Here is a 20,969-nt window from a genome sequence, read left to right as displayed (position 1 = left end):
GTATAGTTCCTTTTTGCTCGTGTCTTTAACGTGCCATCGACCGAACTTTTATCTTCCACCCCTTTCGAGACTGGAATTGTTTATTCCCTGATGGTTTATCACTTCAATGATTATATAATCCGCCCAATTTCTTTATTCAAGTTCCAGAGCTTCTGTGATGTACCAAGAACCTTTCGTATAGGTATAGGTTACGTGTGCGAGATGCCGTATATTGCAGAGTCGAGCCTGTTTTTTGTCGAAAGAACGTTCAAAATTTTAAATCAAAATATCTACGTGCGTGGGGACGATTCTTTCTATTGTTCTGAGAGCAATATGAGAAGAAGGAAAAGTAAGATGAGACATGTGAGGTGTTTAAATGTGTACATGTTGTTTTACCCAGTTTTATCTGTATGAGCAGCGAAGCAAGACTAACGGAATCAAATCAAGTATACTTAAAAGACATTTACATTTGACATAATAAAGGAAAATTCTTCGTTAATTTACGAGCAAATGCGATTTAAAAAATAAAAATACTCGTATAATTATAAAATTAAAGCGTGGTAAAATTTCTACATTTATTCTTCAAGTAAAAGAAACACTTATTTTTAATATTCTACTTTTTTAAGTAATACTAAAAATTAGCTGTATATATTTTTAAAACACATTAATGAGAATTTAAAACATAATATGTTCTATGAGAATAGAAATATTTTTTAAATCTCGTTTTATCATATATTTTCTTTTAAATTTTCATGTCTTTACATGTTCTCTTTCGTATTCTCAGCAGTTTTGTATGAGAGAATTTTATTGCTTATGCTTATGTGATAAACACAATAGCGTCTTGCATGCAAGTAGCAATAATACGGATTTGGAAATATATATTAAGATTATTCATTCTTTCAAATAACAATATAACATATCATTTGCACTCAAAACACTTTATCTCTCGTACAGATTGCTTTGTCTCTAGAACTTATCTACGTAGCGTGTTTTCTAATAATAAATATAAATACTATGTATATATATTGAGTGTTTCATCATCTTCCATAAATACTTCCACTTATAAGCTTATTTGGGTATAAGCCAAAGGGGTCTAACTAAGATTAAATAGATGTTTCGGAATAATGTTGAAATAACAAAAATGCGACAGGTTTACATATTAAAAACCGAACGACATTAAATCCTGTCTCTTTAGTAACGTTCTAACATTGCTCATGCTTTTAACATGTGATAGTATTACGAAAACAGTAACATTTTCATGCAATATAAAATATAGTTATATCAAGAACGTTACTCATATCTGTGTAATATCTACTTAATATAGATCAACTATACCTTTACATGATTTATAACAAATTCCCGCAATTTTTATTCAATCCTTTGTGTTTTGTTTCTTTCACTGCTTTACCGTATTGACTCTTATGTAAAAGTAATTAAAATTACAAACTTATTTGATGAAACTATATATATATTCTAATATAAAACGAGTATGTATCCCGTTCTAAATTGTTGCTTAGAAACTATTAATAATCATATATAATAAAATAGTGTTAATGAAATCTATTGTGATAAAATAAATTTCTATATATATATATTTTTTAAATAAATATATTTTAATTTACATTTACAAACTGAGGCCAGAATTATAGAAATTGTAAAGCATTTATGGAGAGCATTCTGTCTCACAATAAATACACAAGTTGGAAAGGACGTATTACAGAATTTAATATGAAAATTAAAAATATAAAACACAAAAATGCTGTAATATGATATAAAATTAAACATTTAACAGAATAATGATTAGTACACAGTGTTGCCAGTGATGGTACAATTGTACCAGATTTGGTACTTTCTTATGACATTGTGTGTAATACGTTGATGCCACAATACCTAATTTGGTACTAATAGCGTCAACGTGGGTACATTTGATACTTCTTACTTTGATATTATGATTCTTAAGTCTTGCGTCCACAATGCTAAAAATTGGCCCGAGATCTGGATCCGAGAAATATGAAGCCAATCAACTTGTAGCTTTTACGGAAAAGCTGCAAGTTTATATATGTATAACGTATACTCGGCGATGTTTTCTGTCGTTTGTTTTCACGTATTTTACATTTTTTCTAACTGCAACTGTGAATATATAAATACAGGTGTCTGATAATCTGTACATACGATATATGTATACGTATGTACGTTTTGTAAAATTGAGCACGAAAGTTTCATCCAACAATAATAAATGTTTAAATTATTAATTTAAAAAATAATTATATACAAAATTAGCAAGTAAAATTAGCATGTGGTAATATTTGGTACATTTTTACCGAATCTGGTACAATTTTAGCATTTAGTTGGTACAGAAATTATTTTTGTCTTAGCAACACTGTTAGTACACGAAGTAAAAGTTTACGAAAGTAAACCCTATTTGTACAGAAAAATTTTTGCTTTCGTGAAAATTGTATCAGTGCTTGCCAATCACCGAATTCAACATGCGTGTCATATCATACTACGATTTGACATATTCATAACTCTTTCTATTATTTTTATCTACCGGGCATTCCTAAAACACATTTCATAAATTTCTAACTACGAGTAGTAACGTATTGTAGCTCGACATATCTATGCCATCATGGCATTGTAACGTGGCACAGACAGCACTGCCTCTTTCTTTTGGCCCCTGTGATTAATAAATTGATAATCTATAAAATGTGAAATATAATGATTAAAAATAAAAATGTAATGCATAAATTTTAGGTATCTGGCAGTGCTTAACCAACAAGTTTATGTATCTTCATATTGTGAGAGTATTATACCAGCTTTCTTACATCTTATGATAATCATAGTTATTTTCATTATAATAAAAGGACTTATTAAAGATTGGTAAACACTGATCCAGCTGAAGAAACAGAATTACTTTTAAGTCTTTTCACTCTTAACTGGCTTCTTTTATTTTTATTTTTTTCTATGTCTTTTCTAAGTTTTTAAGTCACTTTCTTGTCATCATCATCATCATCATCTTCTTCTTCGTCTTCTTCTTCCTCCTCCTCCTCCTCTTCGTCTCCTTCTTCTTCCTCCTCTTCGTCATCTTCTTCTTCCTCTTCTTCTTCTTCTTCTTCTTCTTCTTCTTCTTCTCCAAGAACTTTTTTTGTGTTGACTCCTTCATAGTCATTGTATCCTTTCAGTTCTTCTCTTTTTCCAAGTTCTCCGTCTTTTTTATTGTATCCATACAATTCTTCCTCTTCACCTTCCTCCACCTCCTCCTCTTCCTCCTCCTCTTCTTCTTGCTCTTTTTTTCCTTCTTCCTCATCCTCCTCTTCTTCACTTTCCTCTTCCTCTACTTCACTATTTTCCTTATCTTCCTCATTCTTTTGAAATATTTCGTTTTTTTTATCTTTTACATCCCTAATTTCCGCTTGGATGTCCAGAATCTCTTTTCCCTTTCTATCTAGATCTTCAGCCTCCGAATCCTACATGTTAAATATGATTGTTTACAGAATTGTTTTTTAAATTATAAAGCAAAATAATTCCACATGAGAAATAGATTACTTATTAAATAAAATAAAGGATGAGTCATAGTTTTTTATCGAATTGAATCTATTTTAAACTTGACAATAACAAAACAATCGAACATTTTAATTATTTAATCTTTGGGTACAAAAAAGTTTTTCAGTTGCAGTGTGAAAATACTTTTTTAATAAAATAAATAAAAATAAACTACTTCGCAAAATATTTCTTTCCTGACGGTTTTATCCTTAAATACTGAGAATAATTTGTAAATTATAATAAACTTGTAATCATATATTTAATAAATGTATTGTATTTTATTATATATACATGTTTTAAATGTCGCATCAGTAGAAAAATGTCATGAAACGTCAGGCACACACATTATTAAATTAACATTTTCCTTTAATCTTTTCTGCTGTCAATTGCAAAGAAATGATTCGATTAAATTCTGTGACTCATTTTATATAATCGCCAAATTCTTAACGTCAATATTAAGTGGCATAAAATAACGGTATGTAATACTTTAAATATAATAAAATATATCACTGTTTGTATAGTTGTAGTGATTAATATGTTAATGTGAATGTAGGTATAATTAATGCTATAGTGTTGTTTCTTGCAAACGGCAATTTGCATAACATATCATCTAATTAGCATTATGTATAAGAATTCATAAACTTGTCAAAAGTTACAAAATAAAATTAAAAACAAATTCACTCTGTTTAGTCATATAAATTTGTGTACACGTTAAACAATATTACATAAATGTATATGTTCATTTAAACAAAATATAAATTGTCTCTGAAATACATTGTCAAGCTGCAAAGCACACACTATTCAAGTTTGGCAATCTATTTCAGAAGCACTTGGTATTCTTGACAGAACTGAAATTGGTATTAACAAGCCTGTGTATTTTATATTAAAATTAAGATATTAGCAAAACATAAAAAGTATTGAGTTGTTCGAAAAGTTCATGAGGTTCTTTGGGATGGCGTTAAAACGTATATCTATGTTGTGCGATCTATGCTATATTTAACCTATCCATACTCTGAAAAAAAAACATTCTGAAAGGCGTCATTTTAGCGCGTCGTTAAAAAAAGCATTTGCAAACGCTTGACTATGTGAATCGCTACGATACTTGGATGCCTCACGATTTGACCGAAGAATGAATCGTATTCCCATCTGCGATTCGTTTCTCAAATAAACCATTTTTTAAACGAATGATTACGGGCGATGAAAACTGGATCGTATAGAACAAAGTAGAGAAACAAGTAAAAGGTTACGCAAACAAGATGAAGCATCATTTTAACCATTCCGAAAGTTGGTTTGCATTCGAAGAAAGTCATGCTGTGCATCTGATGGGACTGGAGAAACGTCATTTATTTTGAGCTCCTTCCACAAGACGAAAGACTTAACTTGGACAAATACTGTGTCCAATTAGACCGTCCGAAGGCAGCAATCGACGAGAAGCGTCCCGAATTGATCAGTCGGAAAGATGTCATCTTCCACCAGGATTATGCCAGACCTCAGGTCTCTTTACAGACATACTCTTTAAGCTGGTATTACATTTATCGTACGACAAATTTTTTAAGCATGTTGATTGGCTGCAAGATAGAACATTTCTAGATACTCAAGAACTCTTTTATTCCGCAACAAATCAATACGTTTGAAAATTTTGTCGTACGACAAATGTAATACAGCTTTACTCGTAAAAAATTATTGCAGCTTGGATGGAATGTTCTATCCGCCGTATTCATCCAACCTAGCACTATCCAATTTTGAAGTCTATAAAATTCTTTGAAGGATAAGAAATGTACATCATTGGAAAGCTACAAAAACCAGCAGTTTCTGCAGTATATCGCTCAGAAAATTAGTGACATTTGGAAAAATGGAATCGGGAAGCTTCCTCAAAAGATGGCAAATCGTAGTGAAGTAAAACAGTATATAGTTGATTAAATATAGGTACATACGAATAAGTAATGTCTTCAAATTTTACTTAAAAATTTAACCGTACAAACTTTTCGAACAACCCATACAAGGCACTAGTTATTAATATTTCGAACAAATCACAGAGAATAATGGGAATAGAAATAATAAACAGTGAAATCAGCGCAGCATTCATACCCATACATGTAATAGCCAAGAAACCATTCTTTGCACTTAGTTCTGCATTTAGTTCCTGTGATTTGTGATCTCTATATTAAGTAACCTATACAGAAGTTATAGGCAAACAATTAAATGAATGAAAGAATCACCAAATAAAACAAGGCTCCGCAGATTCATTTGATTCTGTTGGTAATTCTAATATTTCCTTACAGCTGGAATCTGGTCGAGGCTGATGAGAGAGAGAGTCATTTTGCCTGAGAGAACAACTGGAGCGTCGTCGTCGTCTTCTGACTTTTCAGCTTGAGTTTCCGAATCGGTTACGAGCAATTCACATTGCGGCGGAAGTGCACCTTCTAAATATATAGGTGTTGGCGGAGTTTTTTCCCTTTCGACATTACTGAAAAAAAATTCAATAAAATACTTAGAAAATACTAGTAATATGAAATGAAAAAAATTGGAAAAAATAAAAGAAAGAAAATCAAGTACCTTGGTGTAGGAATAATGGGAGTGGTGGGTCTGCTACATTTCTGTCCACTTTCACAACTAGCTGTCATTTCCATACCCATGACTTTAACTGTTGGCGACTGTTCTGCTAACTCTTCACCTTCCCTACTATGTAATTCCTGGTCTGCAGTGTCCTCCTATAAATTTAATTCTTAATATGCTACTGATTCTATACTTTTACTTCTTATATGCTGATTTTTTACGTGTCTTTTAAACAAAAAATATACCGTAATAATATCAAAGCTATTTTGCGGATTAAGTCGACAAGAGCTATTCTATATGTACAATTTTTAATATGACAAAAAACAAAACCATTTAGAATTAAAAAAATATGTTAACAATCCTACTTCTATTTAAAAAAAAACTTAATATAATTATATATACAAGTCACAAAAGAGGTCATACAAATCCATATATATATATATATATATATGTGTGTATTTATGTAAATTTCTGACATAGTACACATTTTCTGATATACTACATCAACAAGATATAAGATAAGCGGATATCATGCAAGGCACACAATTAGCACTTGTAATTGAGAAGCTATAGGAGGAGCAATTATCGCTTCGCTAACTTATATTTCAACAATATTTAGCATCGAGAGAAGTCATGTATGTCTTCACTTATGTGAAAGATAAATTGATAATAGCATTCTGCAAAATATTGTTACTGTAGACTCATGTCACAATGATACTATCGTATATAAGCCTAAGGAAACATTGACTGTGATAAATTCATCACTGGTGAAACTAGTGCACTAAAAATAGAAGGTGTTCCACAAACTCTTGGTTACTCTTGTTAGAAATATTTTCTGAGGCAAGGGATGTACCTTAGAACCGCGATCGACCCCTGCCAGACCGTTGGACTTTGGAGACCCATCTACTACTCAAAATGTAAAATATACAACGTGAATTCTGTTGCTGAATGCATTTCTCTGACTTAAATGTGTCGTACCGAATATTGCACTCGACTAGTACATCAGTATGAATCTCATATAAATTATAAACGTTTAAACCAACAATTTGTAATGTCGCAACAGTTATCCGCAAGCATTCGACATTTGAAGAAGCCAAATATTGAAGATAAGTTCTTACACTAAATGTACAATATGTTTTTAATGTACATTGGATGGGTCAAGCTTGTAACGCAATCAGAACACAGCGACGTGCACATTTCTAACGACTAGTAAACTGAAACTGGTGAATGGCATCAAAATCAATTTGATAAACCTTGATTTCTGGCTGTGAGCTCGAGTTATGCATTACTGAACGTGATATGTTGCCCATCTGGACAACGATTCTTTCCATGGCTGCTTCCGTCTCGACCAAACGCTGTCTCAGTTGATCTATCTCTATGTCTCCTGCCGCTTCTTGTGTTCCAGCATGTAGAACATTACCAAACGTGTTCAGAATATAAGTACGAAATACTTGCACACTTTTATTCAGAATCTTGCAATGTATATATCCGCGTGTATAAGTACGTGTGTGTTCTAATTGTGCAAACCTTGCATCATGCAACACCACTTTAAAGAGTCTCTGTTCTCAGATACTCTAGGAAACATATATCTTAATTCCAAATATCTTTCCGAAAGAAATAGCTCCTCAGAAAAAAAGAACCATTGCGTTGATGATAACGTAAATGAAATGTGGTCTGTAAAACTAGGAATATATCCGGAGAGGCACTTACGATCGTTTAATTCCTCGATACTTGGGGCGGTCCGGTGCGGGGAGTCCTTTTCTCTCGGATAATGCAGGGTACCTCCAGTCATTGCAGTAGCGAGAGCTTCTGGACTGAATACCATTTTCCGAAATTCCTTTTCGGCAGCCGCTCCCGGATATTCCGAGATAATCTCGCTGTCGGAATTTTTCTTCAAGACCTGTTGAGCATAAATCATCGGGACTCGATTGCGTTCTTTGCGACACGAGTTGTACTACAGACTCGTGCGCATACCTTAATGATGGTGTACACGAAAAACAAGACTATTCCTATCGTATACAGTGGCATGATGACCCCCATTGTACCGTTTCCTTTGGGTGCTGGAACAACGTGGCCAGCACCGCCGAGAGGTGGCCTCATCTTTGGTATAACGTGGTCAGACCTGTCCACGATCTTCGGTACCATATGAGAGGTCGGTATGGCTCTTCCTCTCTCCCTCAGCGCAGGATGCATCCCGCCCGCGTGAGGGGGAGGACGACGCTCCTGTGGTAAAGCATCTGCATACAGAGAAGACTCGAGTCACGAAAATGCATTTACATCCACCGTCTTGGGAATTAGTAGAGGATCTCGCTCGTTAATTTCTCTATTCTGTAAATAATATTTTATTCAGAAATCAGGAGTAACGCTGTTACAAACGTATTGAGCTGGGCTTAATGAGATTCGGGGATAGAACCTTGGTTGAAAATCAGAATAAGGGGAACATAACGGGTCGTTAGTACGGACGTGTTTGAAGCTGACTGCTGGCCAGCCCTCCTGTCTGCCAAACATCACGCTTACTTTTCTGGCGTTCGGCCAAAGCAACATGGACAACTCGAATCTGCTTTCCATCCATATATACTTGATGATGCGATGCATTAAAGAGACACAATTCTTTCTTTATCTTATTATATAAGCGATTTACAAGCCATGTGGTCACCGCGTGCGGTCAAAGTGTATTAATATGGAATCGACTAATCTAAATGATAAAGCGTCACATCAAACCGTTGTGAAAACTGTCTCTCGGGGACACATTAGGTAAGCAAATTAGAGAGAGTTAATCTGAGCGGCGTGCTAGAACTTGATTGACTCATATCTTACTGTGCGGCATAAGGATATGATATCGGATAAGATGCGGTGTCCCTAACTGCGACAGCGGCACGCCGAAATTCACTTTGAGACAAAGGGAGCTATTGAACGACCTAATTTCCTCCAACACTTGCTTGTAGGTCTCGCCCAAGCGCTCTCGCTCAGCAAGGAAGGACGACAGGTCTATGCCGCATCTAGCTAGGACCTCCTCCCCACACAGGCTCGCGGTCTGCGGGGTCAGCTTGCTAAGCTTCAGCGCGTCTCTCACGCGCGGGTCAACCGGATGATGCCTCAATATGTTTTGACACATCTCCTGCATGATGTCCACCGCGGTGACATCGCTCTCAAATATCACATCGCAGCACACTGCGCAAATACGAACGGTCAGGCTCAGTCTACAACGAATCGTTGGTCGGAACTGTCGGAAGTCGGAGCTGTGTGTCAGTCCTTTGTCTTTCACCCAGAAAGAAAAATTATCGACGTGCAGTCCCGGCTTCTGACTAAGGCACTCCCTCGCATCAAATGTTTCCAAGTATTCTTCTTCCTCTTTCTTTCAGAAAAGATAGAAGCAGAAGAGAAAGGAAGCATTTGTAGCCGCCGCTTCACCACAACCCTTGTCACTCGTGTCCATCGCACTCAACAAAATGATGTTGCAACTGCGGCAACAATTTTCTAGGAACAACTGAGATATATGAATAACAGTGCTGTGACATCGCACATGTTTTAGAAATCTACCTGCGCCAGTACGATATCTTTTGAGTGCGACGAGAGCAACGATCTTACAAAGTAAAGCTATCCCTCTTCCCCCCCAGGTATTTTACTCAAATAATTTATTCTCGCCACTAATTCTATGGCTCCGGAATGCAAGTTGTTTATGTGTAAGAAGCACAATATTCTTTCCCCGACGCTGTCAACGGCCTTGGGGCGCGCAGAGCCTCTGGAAGCCTTACCCGAGCCGTCCGATGCGGAGTGATGTGGAGTGACAAATCCTATGAACATAGGGTGCAGAATTTTCGGCCACAGCACCGTGAAGCAGCCGAACACGATCGCGAGTATAAAAAAGGTCTTCCTCGGCCCGAAGTCCGTTATCTCGGCCATTTTCGCAGTGCGGTCCGTCGTTCGTAAAAATTTCGCGCTTCGAGAAAAGTTGGAGGTAAAACTAGGGAGAAGCGGATCGCCTCGTCCGCTCTCTCGCGTATGCACAGACGCCGCGAGGAAGCGGGGACAGCGGCGGCCACCGTCGCGGCGCAGTGTCGTCTGCTATTTTCGTCGCGTCGCCGCAGGACCGTGCCGAGAAGCGCCGTCAAGTTTTCTCGGGTCACAAAAAGGAAAAATTGGCGCAACGAGAGAGAGAAATCGAACGCAGAGTTCCTCAAGAGACATCGCGCTCTTCGCGTCTAGAAACATTCTATTTTGTAGCCATTAAAGTGCTGGTTGATTATCGTCGACAAATTTTTTCAGCGTCATTCGTTTGCGTAAAATAGAATATGTCTGTACGCAACGAGCATATTGTAGATCAGACTTTATTATCGATGGCAAGTCAACTTTTTTAAAAGGTCTTTGAAAAGATTCAGATATATTCAGAGAGCATTTACAAAAGTCCTTGATCCTTTTAGTATCGCGTCCAAGATTCGCCGCGCTCGAAAATGCACGCTCCTGTCGCGTCAAGAGCGCAATGAATCAAAGACAATGCTGATTTATTTTCGATCCGCGGTGCTTATTTATATCTCGGTGGATCGCGAAATTGCTGGGAATCGAGTGATAATCTCTTCTCGTCCGAGAGACGCAAGTAGGCAGAGCATACGAGTATTTCTTTTCAAATTTCGTTATGTACAATTAGAGCGTAGTCCCAGGATTAACAGGCAACGGTTGTTATTGGAATGAGCTGAAAGCTGTGCCAGAAATAGCATAGCCCTGGCAATGTCACAAGAGACCTTGCCCGATAGGTGGCTGGTGTAAATATGAAATTATATTTGCAGCGTGCGGGTTCTCTTTCTCTCTCTATCTCACACACGTCCCATTTATTTTAACAACACATTGGACCGAGTCGGTCAATAACAAAGTGAATTAAATACGGAGTTTCCTAAATGCACTCGAGCTGCAATTTCACTCTGGCCCGCCACGCTGAAACACACAAACAAGCAAGTATGTACATACACAAGATATCGAAGATGGAGTGATATATTACATAGATATTAATATTACATAAATATTAACACAAGAGAAGTTGGAAAATATAAAATGACCTAGTTAGCCCAATATTATGTTTGTCGTACGAGAAATGTAACACCAGCCATACATGAGGGAGAAACGCTTACGTTGATGTACTCCATTTCCTTCTGATCTATCGGTCGTCTCTGATATCGCAGCGGCAAGTGGATGTCCTCTATCGTCGGCAGCACGATCACCCGGGGGCCCGTTGCGCCGCCCGCGCTCTGCTGCATCTGCGCCGGCCCTGATCGCGCAGATGGCGCGGCCGTCATGCCCGTAACTATCAACCAACAATGGCGGATCAGGGATCTAGCGGCGAGGGACTACCGTCGCGGTTTCTTCGCGGGAAAAACGCTCGATCTCATTTACGTTACCTGCGCGATCGATGCCACCTGCGCGGAACTTGATCATCGGCACGTGCGGCTGGACCACCTGCGAAAACATGTTGTCAGTCTAACGCCAAACGGGGCAGAGTCCCGCGCCGCCGCGGGAACACGCTCGGCCGCGTAAATGACTCGGTTCCAGCGAGGATTCCGCAGTACTGACCTTCCAAGCCTTGCTTGCCATCATAGTTGATTTTTCCTGTAAGTAACGGCGCGATACAATACACCACGACGACTAATTTCGTCCGAAACGGAAAGCTTCTCCTCGACGCATCGCAACAGCGTGCAGATGGCGTTTTGGCCTACCTCTGCTGGCGAATACTTTTTTTCGTGTCGGCAGCCTCAACAGCATCGACATACGTATAGAATGGACAGCTGATCGCATTGGTGGGGGTGCCCGCACCGCGCACGAGCGGCACGAGTAGGGTGAATATAACCTTACCTTTTGTATAGATAAAGCGATACGATCGGCGCTCGCATTTAGGTATAGTTGGAGCCGACTATGGAAGCCGTTTTCTTCCTCATCTCTCTGGTCGAAATGACCAGGCTGTACGGCCAGGAGCAGCAAAAAGTATGTTCAATCTGGCCCAACGAAGGAAGACTGGATACGACGAGATAAGTGGGTAATATTTGCCACTCGTACAAAATAATGACATTTCTTTAATTTGTCCAAATTCGGGTGGGTTTTTCTTCCCCAAATCGAACGCGTTTTATAAATCGCCTCGCGGTTTTAATAAAAGACTTTTAGGTCTATTAAGTTGAAATATGGATAGGTAGGAAAATTGATAGGACTATGGGCAGGGAGGGACAGGGGGACATAACTCTTACACCGAAATTTTATCAACTTTTCGTGTCATTTTCTTATTTAGTTTATGCATTGTACCAATAGTTAAATCTCTCCTTGATTGAGCTACAGAGATAATAAATTTATTAACAATCTTTTTGGTCGCAATTGCATACATAGAATGAAATAAAACTTGAGAAATATTATTCGGATAATTATTTAAAAATTTGTGATAAATAGTTCTGCGTTATCAGCCCAAACGTCGACATTGGCTACGTAGTTCATGATCACGTTTTCAATGTCCACAGAGGGCGGTGTCGTGTTCAGGGATCACGTAAAACCGGGCCGTGGCAGCTCTCGGGTTTCTCTCGGCTAAACGTTAGCGTTTTCGGATCTTATTCGATGAGTATGATTTTATTTGCATTATCAATTTTATTTTAACTGAATTTAAAAGCTCTTTGTAGCTCCTAAACTATTGCTTTTAGGCGGTTGTGCCCATTGACACTCTTTATCAGAAAGGTGTGGGCAAAAACATATTTAAATTTCAACGAAATCCAACTGAAAGCCATTTTCCATATAAAATGTGCGGGGCCCTTTCAGATTTATTCTATTTACAATTGGGAAAGGGGTCTCCGTCCCCTTCGAAATAGTCCCCCTAACAATAAGACTTTGTGTAGCGATCCCAGCTATGCTTCAGCACGTATAGTACGGGGGGGGGGGGCTTTCAGCCATACTCTAAACGGTCTCTGGATTTCTTTTCTTGTATCAGACAGTGACCTGCTATACGACCTCGATCCATACTGTCTCGAAACCGAAATCCCTTTGTGAAACTTGGCACATCGGCCACCGAGATTTTCCAATTTCTTCGTCAGGGTTGAAACTATACAGTATTTCGAAAGGCATTTACGTTTAAAAGAGGGTTACCGCGCGGTACAAATCCCCGAAATGTTGAAACAATATGCACAAATCGTTGGCGAGGACGAAATGAAATTTCATGCGATCTTTACTAACGATTTCAACACCAGTTCGTTCCCCAGCTTCCAGATATCTTCCCCTGAAAATGCAATCGGCAGCCGGTTGTCCCGAACTCTCTCGCCAGATTTAGCCCCTCGTGACTTCTTTTGTTGCTGAACATGAAAATAGGGGCGAGATTTCAAGACGGTAGGAAAAATCGGGGCCGATTCGCAGGCGATGATGTTTGACACGTTACAAACCTATGCAGCACACAAATGTTGAATCAGCATTGCAACTTTCTGTGCTGTATGGGAATGGAGATCAATTTTAAATGAAATGAATCGGAAATTTTCAATACCGTCCTATATTGCTTTTTCTATATTATGACCTAATTAATAAAAAATAATTGTGGTCTACAAGAAGTGGAAAACTCGGCGGAGATATACAAGTATTTATGCCTTTTCGAGCGGAGGATAATGCCTCATGTTATCGATCAATATTGATGAGTAAAAAAATAAGATAGGAACTTTCTTGTGAGTGAAATTTTATGCACCGTAATATGCTGCCCTCTGTGGTTGGTACATAATATTCGAAACTTGCTGATGCAGCAGAAGAGGCAGAGAATACACATGTATATATACATATAATGATATGCAAATGATTATTCTTTGACGCAAAATTGTTGTGTTCTTATAAATGTTTATTCACTGCATATTCAGGATGTTATGCAACCATGATATATTTTGGGAATTTGACCCCGAAAACTTTTTCAAAGTGATTTGAAAATGAAGAAAATCTCCGAATAAATTAAACAAAGATAGCTGTTTAGCTGTTAATATTGATCTTTGCCGTAATTTATTATTTTTTTTTACGTAGAAATTTCTCTGTAAAATTTAAATTCCATTTCAAGAAGGAAAAGATAAACGAACACTTATATATATTTTATTTGATTAAACGCACAGAATTAATACATAAAAGACCTTTCTGCGAATAATTATCAGCGTAATGTGTATGTAAAAATAAGCATGATAAGGGAGGGAGAGAGAGAGAGAGAAGGGGGGGAGAGAAAAAATTCGATTGTCGTTTTTAAGCATTCTGTATTTCACGAAGAATCAAAAGGTTTTCACGGTTACAATTTCAATTGTTTCAATTTCTATGTACTTAGAATTTTAAAAAGCCAGTAGTTTTTCCTGCAATATCACGCCGGACGTGTTCGTTCCTGTGGTCGCATATACATATGTATAATTGGTAAACATATCCTGGCTTCTTTATTGTGGGAACCATCGTCGTCACGCACCGTGTCGGCACACACTTAAAATGTAACGTTTCATAGGCACAGCGTGTGTTTAATGAAACAACTCGTTCCTTTCTCGAGTCGTGCCTTCGTTACGTTAATGTTCTGTACACGAATCTTTGCACTTGTGCAAAAAGTCGAGCGGCATTGTAATAAATGGTCGGCTGTCTATCATGAGTTTGCCACGAAATGAAATCTCGCTCACATATAGTAATAATGATACAGTAAGCAGCAGAAATAACATTAGTATTGGTATATTCGCAGTGAATGTAATATTATAGGAAAGATGCCTCTGAAGCTAACAAAATATGATTTGGAAAAGAAAACGCCGCTGAAACCCAATGAAATGATTTCGAAAACAAAACCCGACTCCCGCGGTAAAAGCGTCCGAAAATTACAGGCTTTGCGCGGACCACGCCGTTCGCCGTTGAATTTTAATCGCGGGTCGTTCGGCGAATTTAAAATCGTTCCCCTCCAGCGAGGGTCTCGCGCGACGGCGGCCATCGGATTCGCTTCGAGTCTCGAAAGACCCGAAATTGGGACACGCCGTCCTCACGTTCGCGACGGTTTCGACGCGATACCGCCGGGACTTTCTCCCCGGAGCGCGGCAGCCGCATCATAGCCGCAGAAATTGTCTTCGGCCGCGTGATGACCGCGTGATGCAGGTGCGAAATAACGCGCGTCTCTCCGCGGAGTCTTCCCCCGTCTCTCCACCGCCTTTCGACAGGCCGGTCACGAGCGACCGGCACTAACAACAATTACAAATGCCCGGCTCGTAGTTGCCGCGAGAGCGCGAGGGGAATGCGAGAGAGCGCGACAGCTAGACGACACTCGTATTCGCGCGTCGCGATTGCGGGACCAGGGTGTCGCTTACCTCTTTATGGATCCGTGTTTGCCCGGGCTTGTCCTCGCGGTACGAGAGAACACTCGGCCCATTGTGGAGGGCCGCCGACGTGGCTGTAAATCGCCCGACAATATCGCCCCGGCGGTCCTTTCCTAGTCGAGAAGAACGTGGGAGAGGAAATGATTTCGGGGATGTAACGCTGCTTTATTCGCCGCGGGACGATTGTCTCAACGTACAAATTACCATTGCAGAAAAATCGCCGCTCAAGATGTTAACGTTTATCGCAAGCTGAAATCTCTCTTTCCACCCCGGCCGCGCCTTTGTCACTCCGACGGGTCGCTGCGTCCGCGACGACGTCCAGGACGACGTCTCGAGCGTAACAGTATTTAGGGCTCTCGGCGCTTTAATTTCGCTCAAGCGTAGAAACGCACGAGGGGAAGATAGCTGGAGTTGATATGGCGAGGAGCTTAACTCCGGTAACCTAGCTTTATGATGTCGAATAAAACTCATACAGCTAGATAACCAAAGAGAATGTCCTCTTCAAAGCAGGGACGAGATCTTCGATCGCGACCACTTGACCCTTTCATCAGCGGGATACCGCAGCGAGATCTGATCGCCGATACACCTTCAGGCTTGAGACATTGCGCCGAGTTCCCTCGCATTCCTACCAGATGCTCCAAACGTTGATTCTTCATCATTTTCCGAGCACATTGTAAACTAGAGGAAGATAAATAGAGGAGAGTTCCCTATTACGAGATAAGCTCCTGATACGAGACTGCGGGCTTTCTGTTAAATTAATACCATCGTCTGTTGGTTCGACCATGAATTTATTACCCTTGGAGTGAAATCTGTTTAGTGGAAAATTCATTGTTAGATCGTGTAGTCGTCGCGAAGAAAGATTTGTGCTTGAAAATCCGCTATCTCAGATTAGAAATCTATCTCATAACAGGGGACACTCCTCTATAATTTTCAGTCTACATAACAAGTACACGGAGATCGTTTTCTTTTAACATTTACCCTGAAAATCACGTAAATTTCCAACTCGAAATGCCACGTTGTCCCACAATTGCGTAATTCTCAGGGTAAATTTTAAGTGAAAATTCTCTCCTCCTTACAGTCGTGGATAGAAAGATAGCAACACTGTTTAATTAAAAAATGAGTTCTGCGAGAGAACTACTACCTTGTGCTACTACTATCTTTCAACTCCACTATACTACACTACTCATTGTACGTGGAAGTTGGATGATATCATAACTGTCCATTGTGCATAGGCGAAGGTAGTGGTTCTCATTCCGAATCTACATGTGCCTTCCTAAACTCGTTAAAAACCAGTATCGTGACTATTCTGTCCGACTGTACAGCGCAAAAATCGTCCCTTTCTCTGGTAATTTTTGAATAATATCGCACGATAAGGATATCAATGTGAATCGCACGCCGGCTCCGAGTTTCTCCTTTCCCAGTCGATGGGGGGATCGCGGTGGTCCCTCCGCTCTCCACGCACGCGGCCACGGCGTGTCCGCCACCTGAAACAGATACAGAGAGAAATCGTAAATCGCTTTACGCCACAATCGTCCCTTTGTTGTGCGTAATCAGATTGATCGACAGTTGCTCGGTGGGGAGGAAGCTGAAAAGTGAAACAGCCGCGGTTGACATTTCGGAGTGAAAGTCGCGTAACTCGGGCCCGCGCGGCTACATACATAATGGCTCAATGACTAAACACATATACACCTGAAAAACTCTTGTAAGAGGCACGCGGCGCCGCGAGAACCGGCCTTTTCTCAGCGCGAGACGCCTGATAAAAGAAAAAGAAGAAAGGAAAAGAACACGCTACGCGCAATGAAAGCGACTTGCTGAAGCTCGATTCGATATCCGCCCGGTGGGAGCCTGTCGCGTACGATTATCGCCGGTTTCCAATTCTTTTCAGACAATCCTGAGGCCGAACAAACAGTATTTAGCGCATTATTCATTTAATAAAACGTTGGATTTAATTGACAAGCATTTCGAGCGACAACGATATCGTCGCGGAATGCTCTGTGCTTCTACGGAACGTCTTAACGATATCACGATACGCTGGCAATATCTTACGCTTTGCGGTATCCCTCAAACATTCTCCAAATCTGCTGTTGGGAATAAGTTGACATCGGTTTTCGATGTCGCATTTTTCGTACAAATGCTTCAGTGCAACGAGGAGCGCTCTGTACTCGGCGTCGTTCTTTTACCTTTATTCCAAAAGATAATTTCGCACATTCATTTAACATGATCGAGGATGTCGTTTGTTGCGCCATGTGCTAGGCCGCGGTTACGCGCTCGGTTACGTCACGACCGCTCACGCGGCTGCCGACACGTCACTGAGGCCCCGCGGGTCCCGCGGTTTAATGAGGAGCTCTCATATTCTTACCGGCGATCGATTCGTGGAACACGTGTGAGTAAGCCCCGCGCGTGTTTTTCCGCGTTTTATATGGCCACGGGGGATCGCGTCTCTATACAAAGATCAAGGATCGTGCGGCGCGCCGATTCGAACCGCGCGCGCTCCCCAACGAACATGCGCTTTAACTCGGGTACGATCTGCGAGCACGTGGCTGCGTGGCGCAATTGCGAATAGCGGCGCGATTTGCGCGCGATATCACACGCGCGCGCGCGTAACGTCCGCTCGCGAACTATCGCAATGTATCGGCTCTTTATATTCTCTCTCTCTCCCCACAGAGATATTATCCGCATACCCTTTCCGTTACGCACGTTGCCGATATTAAAGGCTCGCGCACTTTTCATCCGCGGACCGAGCCGGCGAACGTGTGCAGACCGGTACGAAGTTTCGTAAGAACCTCGGAGAACCGTTCGGAGAAAGTTATGATCTTACTATATCGCCCGCGTGTCTGGATTCGATTTTAATTCCAAACGCTCCCGCTCCCTCGCTTCAACCCCTCCTCTCTTCTCCTCGATCTTTATCTCGTTCCCCGGCCTGGACGGCAGAACTTTCTGCTCTTAAAATAAATCTCTGCTTTCAAAAAGAAACCGGAGCCGGTCGCCGGCTTTATCACCAAGTCGTCCGTGGCGCTTTTTTTTTTATTATTATATAAATTATACGTCGCGCCGTAAGACGAGACGGGCCCCGGTTATCGTTCCACGTGAACGAACGTGCTTATCACAACGCGCGATATTACGCGCAATCGCGTGACAAAAATGGGTGAGAAAGCGTGATGCAGCGACCCGTGCGCGGGGGGGTATGGGCCTACGTTCGATTACAATTGCAACGTAACTCGATGCGATGTAACGAGGGAAGGCGAGTCTCGAGAAAGTCACCGGGAGAGAAATTACAGGTGACATCGTAAACCGTGTCGCCCGCGGTAACGTCGCGGAACTTGTACGCGTGTCGGCTCGGGTTCAGTGACACCCCCCCGGGTGCCCGCCAAGTATCCGACAAGATCCGCCCGACCCGCCGTTCGGCGGCTGCGGTGGCACTTTGCACTCGGTTGAGAACAGCTTAATTTCATTATCACGCAATCACACAACGCGCAAAATGTCAAGGGCGATCCCGACAGTCGTGCAGCAAATCCGACGCCCCCCCCCCCTCTTTCTCTCTCTCTCTCCCCCTTTCGTTCTCGCCGCCGTTCGGATCTCGAACGCGAATAAATTCAACGATTTTGGCAGTCTTCCCTCCTTTTGCGGCGAAATTCGATTCTGTGTCTCGGATCTCTCTTATCCGAGTCTCCGTGAAATCGCGGACGCACAGCAAGCTAAGCATACGGCAAGCAACGTATCTTCGTGTGATAAGCCGATTGCGGAACCGACACCGGCCTTCAATTTTTCGCGCTCGTCCGCCCACCGCGTTGCCTCGAGACTCGCCTATTCGTCCACCTATTATCGCACCTTCTCAGGGTATTTTTGCGACGATAATAACCGGCGGCTGCACACGCGCCGGAACGGAGACACGCGCGTCGCTGATAAGCCCCGGCGAAGTTGTTTGCGAGATCAATGAACGGCCGAGGGGACCCGCCGCTAATTCGATATGCGGTCGATGCGTGTCGATCCGAGTAATTCAAGGATAAGTTTCTCAATATCGGTAATGAAGACCTCAGAATTTCCCCCCGGCGAGCGATTCCACCGCGACGTGGAACTCTTTCGTTCGACTGGACGCTTTAATCTCCGACATCGATGATATCGCGGCCGAATTAGATAACAGGAAAAAAATTCACGGTACATCCGTGAACAGCGACGTCGGAATTATATCGGAGGCGACGCTTCTCCGAGACGATGGGAACAGGAAAGTTTGAGGCGCGTTAAATGCCAAATTGAACTTTTTTTTTTTTCAATTGAATTATTCATGCAACGGGATTGCCATATATGTTAATAACGTCAAAAGGAGCAAACACAATCGTAAATGATAGATCGATTGTTAAAGCTCCACAAAATACTTGTGAGTCACTTTTATGGGTACCTATTTACACACCTCGTGTGAATTATATACAAGCTCACGTCGGGATTCAAGTTGCAAATATAACCCTCTCTCCACCTGAACGCGCGACTTTAAAGTCATCCAATCTCGACAAAATGAAAAAACATCACTAAATACTGCGAATCGAAGTTCTAATGCTTCGGTTTCATCTCGTTACGTGATTTTCCCGCATGAATTCAATCCTCGAAATGACTTTTCGACTCGAGAGTCCTCGAGGTGGCTTCGAACCCTCGCACACGGACAGAAATTTCTTTTATTTACCCTGAAAATCATGTAATCGTGGGACATAACAGTTTGAACAACTTTATGAGAGCTTTTTGAAATTTTACCATACATATACTAATTGTAAGTATAATTACTAGTGTAATATATGGTAAAATTGGAAAAACTCATAAAATTCAAAATGCCACGTTGCCTCACAATTACGTGATTTTCAGGATAAATTTTAAGAGAAAAGTCTCTCCGTGCAGTGACGTCGCTTTGCCGATCTAATTAACGGCTTCGCCGTTCGGTTCAGCGGTTACAAAGTCTCCAGGCGATACGGCCTGTTGACCGTACCTGTTATCTCGTTGAATTCGCGTAAGCGTTTCGTAATAACCGAGCCGTTTCGCGGGACGCGAGTATATCGGAAAAAATCGCACGTCTCCTCGACCGAGGGTCTGGCGATCGGCAACCTCGGTCCTTCGTGACGGCCCGATAAATTTCGATTCTAATGAGCACCGGATTTTCAGTCGTTTACGCAAACAGCTGCGCGAATACTCGAGATAGGTACGTAGGGACTATCATTGGCTGCATTCAGCGGAAAAAGCTGCTTTACAACAGTTTTAAAATTCATAAATTTGTTTTAAGTATGCTCCTAGATTCTGCCATTATTAAGAGCATACGCCAATTAGATTCAGGTTTTTTACAACAGTTGCAAGGCAGCTTTTTCTGCTGAATCCGGCCACGCTTATCGCTTATCGCATTCTCGATTTAATTTTCCCACCCGCGCGCATGCGTCGTAAAATACAAGAAGGAAAAGCGTCCGAATGTGAGACAGATAATTATCTCTACCTTCTCTGGAAATTTTGAAAGATAACTTTAAATATGTCGAGTAATTATAAAGCTAACAAGATATACAAATTAAAAATACAAGATTCTTCTAAAAAAAATTTAATTTTTTACTC

At 40.9% G+C, this 20,969-nt stretch overlaps 2 protein-coding genes across 5 annotated transcripts; both read right to left on the bottom strand.

The window, feature by feature from the left end:
- Positions 1-898: 898 nt before the first annotated feature.
- LOC105562715 (eukaryotic translation initiation factor 5B-like) lies at positions 899-10,176 on the bottom strand. 3 transcript variants are annotated; one of them, XM_012013761.1, is made up of 8 exons: positions 9,831-10,163; positions 8,893-9,246; positions 8,050-8,312; positions 7,786-7,975; positions 7,329-7,468; positions 6,076-6,230; positions 5,800-5,986; positions 899-3,443 (listed from the first exon to the last, which is right to left on the bottom strand). In XM_012013761.1, the coding sequence occupies exons 1-8, from the start codon at positions 9,976-9,978 to the stop codon at positions 2,958-2,960; spliced, it is 1,923 nt and encodes a 640-aa protein (XP_011869151.1). In that variant the 5' UTR covers positions 9,979-10,163; the 3' UTR covers positions 899-2,957. The 3 variants fall into 3 exon arrangements, with proteins under 3 accessions (XP_011869151.1, XP_011869152.1, XP_011869153.1); XM_012013762.1 differs by lacking the exon at positions 7,329-7,468 and adding an exon at positions 6,929-6,981 and having other exon boundaries at positions 9,831-10,162; XM_012013763.1 differs by lacking the exon at positions 8,893-9,246 and having other exon boundaries at positions 9,831-10,176.
- Positions 10,177-10,867: 691 nt separating this feature from the next.
- LOC105562714 (28S ribosomal protein S36, mitochondrial) lies at positions 10,868-11,851 on the bottom strand. 2 transcript variants are annotated; one of them, XM_012013759.1, is made up of 5 exons: positions 11,781-11,845; positions 11,638-11,673; positions 11,466-11,523; positions 11,199-11,371; positions 10,868-11,004 (listed from the first exon to the last, which is right to left on the bottom strand). In XM_012013759.1, exons 2-5 carry the CDS (start codon positions 11,659-11,661, stop codon positions 10,987-10,989), a joined length of 273 nt encoding a protein of 90 aa, XP_011869149.1. In that variant the 5' UTR covers positions 11,662-11,673; positions 11,781-11,845; the 3' UTR covers positions 10,868-10,986. The 2 variants fall into 2 exon arrangements, with proteins under 2 accessions (XP_011869149.1, XP_011869148.1); XM_012013758.1 differs by having other exon boundaries at positions 11,638-11,851.
- Between the last annotated feature and the right edge of the window lie 9,118 nt (positions 11,852-20,969).

The sequence above is a fragment of the Vollenhovia emeryi genome, unplaced genomic scaffold (assembly GCF_000949405.1).
Source record: "Vollenhovia emeryi isolate VEMERY1.0 unplaced genomic scaffold, V.emery_V1.0 DF939184.1, whole genome shotgun sequence".
Classification (NCBI taxonomy): Eukaryota; Metazoa; Arthropoda; class Insecta; order Hymenoptera; family Formicidae; genus Vollenhovia; species Vollenhovia emeryi.
The sequence above is the reverse complement of the archived record's forward strand: the minus strand, read 5'-3'. Positions and strand labels throughout refer to the sequence as shown.

Coding starts and splice junctions, on each gene's coding strand:
- LOC105562714 (XM_012013758.1), bottom strand. CDS start 11,661: ATGATGGCAAGCAAGGCTTGGAAG. Junction 11,524..11,637: donor TGGCAAGCAAGGCTTGGAAG/GTCAGTACTGCG, acceptor ATGTTTTCGCAG/GTGGTCCAGCCGCACGTGCC. Junction 11,372..11,465: donor AGGTGGCATCGATCGCGCAG/GTAACGTAAATG, acceptor GTTGGTTGATAG/TTACGGGCATGACGGCCGCG.
- LOC105562715 (XM_012013761.1), bottom strand. CDS start 9,978: ATGGCCGAGATAACGGACTTCGGGCCGAGGAAGACCTTTTTTATACTC. Junction 6,231..7,328: donor GCTCACAGCCAGAAATCAAG/GTTTATCAAATT, acceptor TTAAATTTATAG/GAGGACACTGCAGACCAGGA. Junction 3,444..5,799: donor GCCTCGACCAGATTCCAGCT/GTAAGGAAATAT, acceptor TTTAACATGTAG/GATTCGGAGGCTGAAGATCT.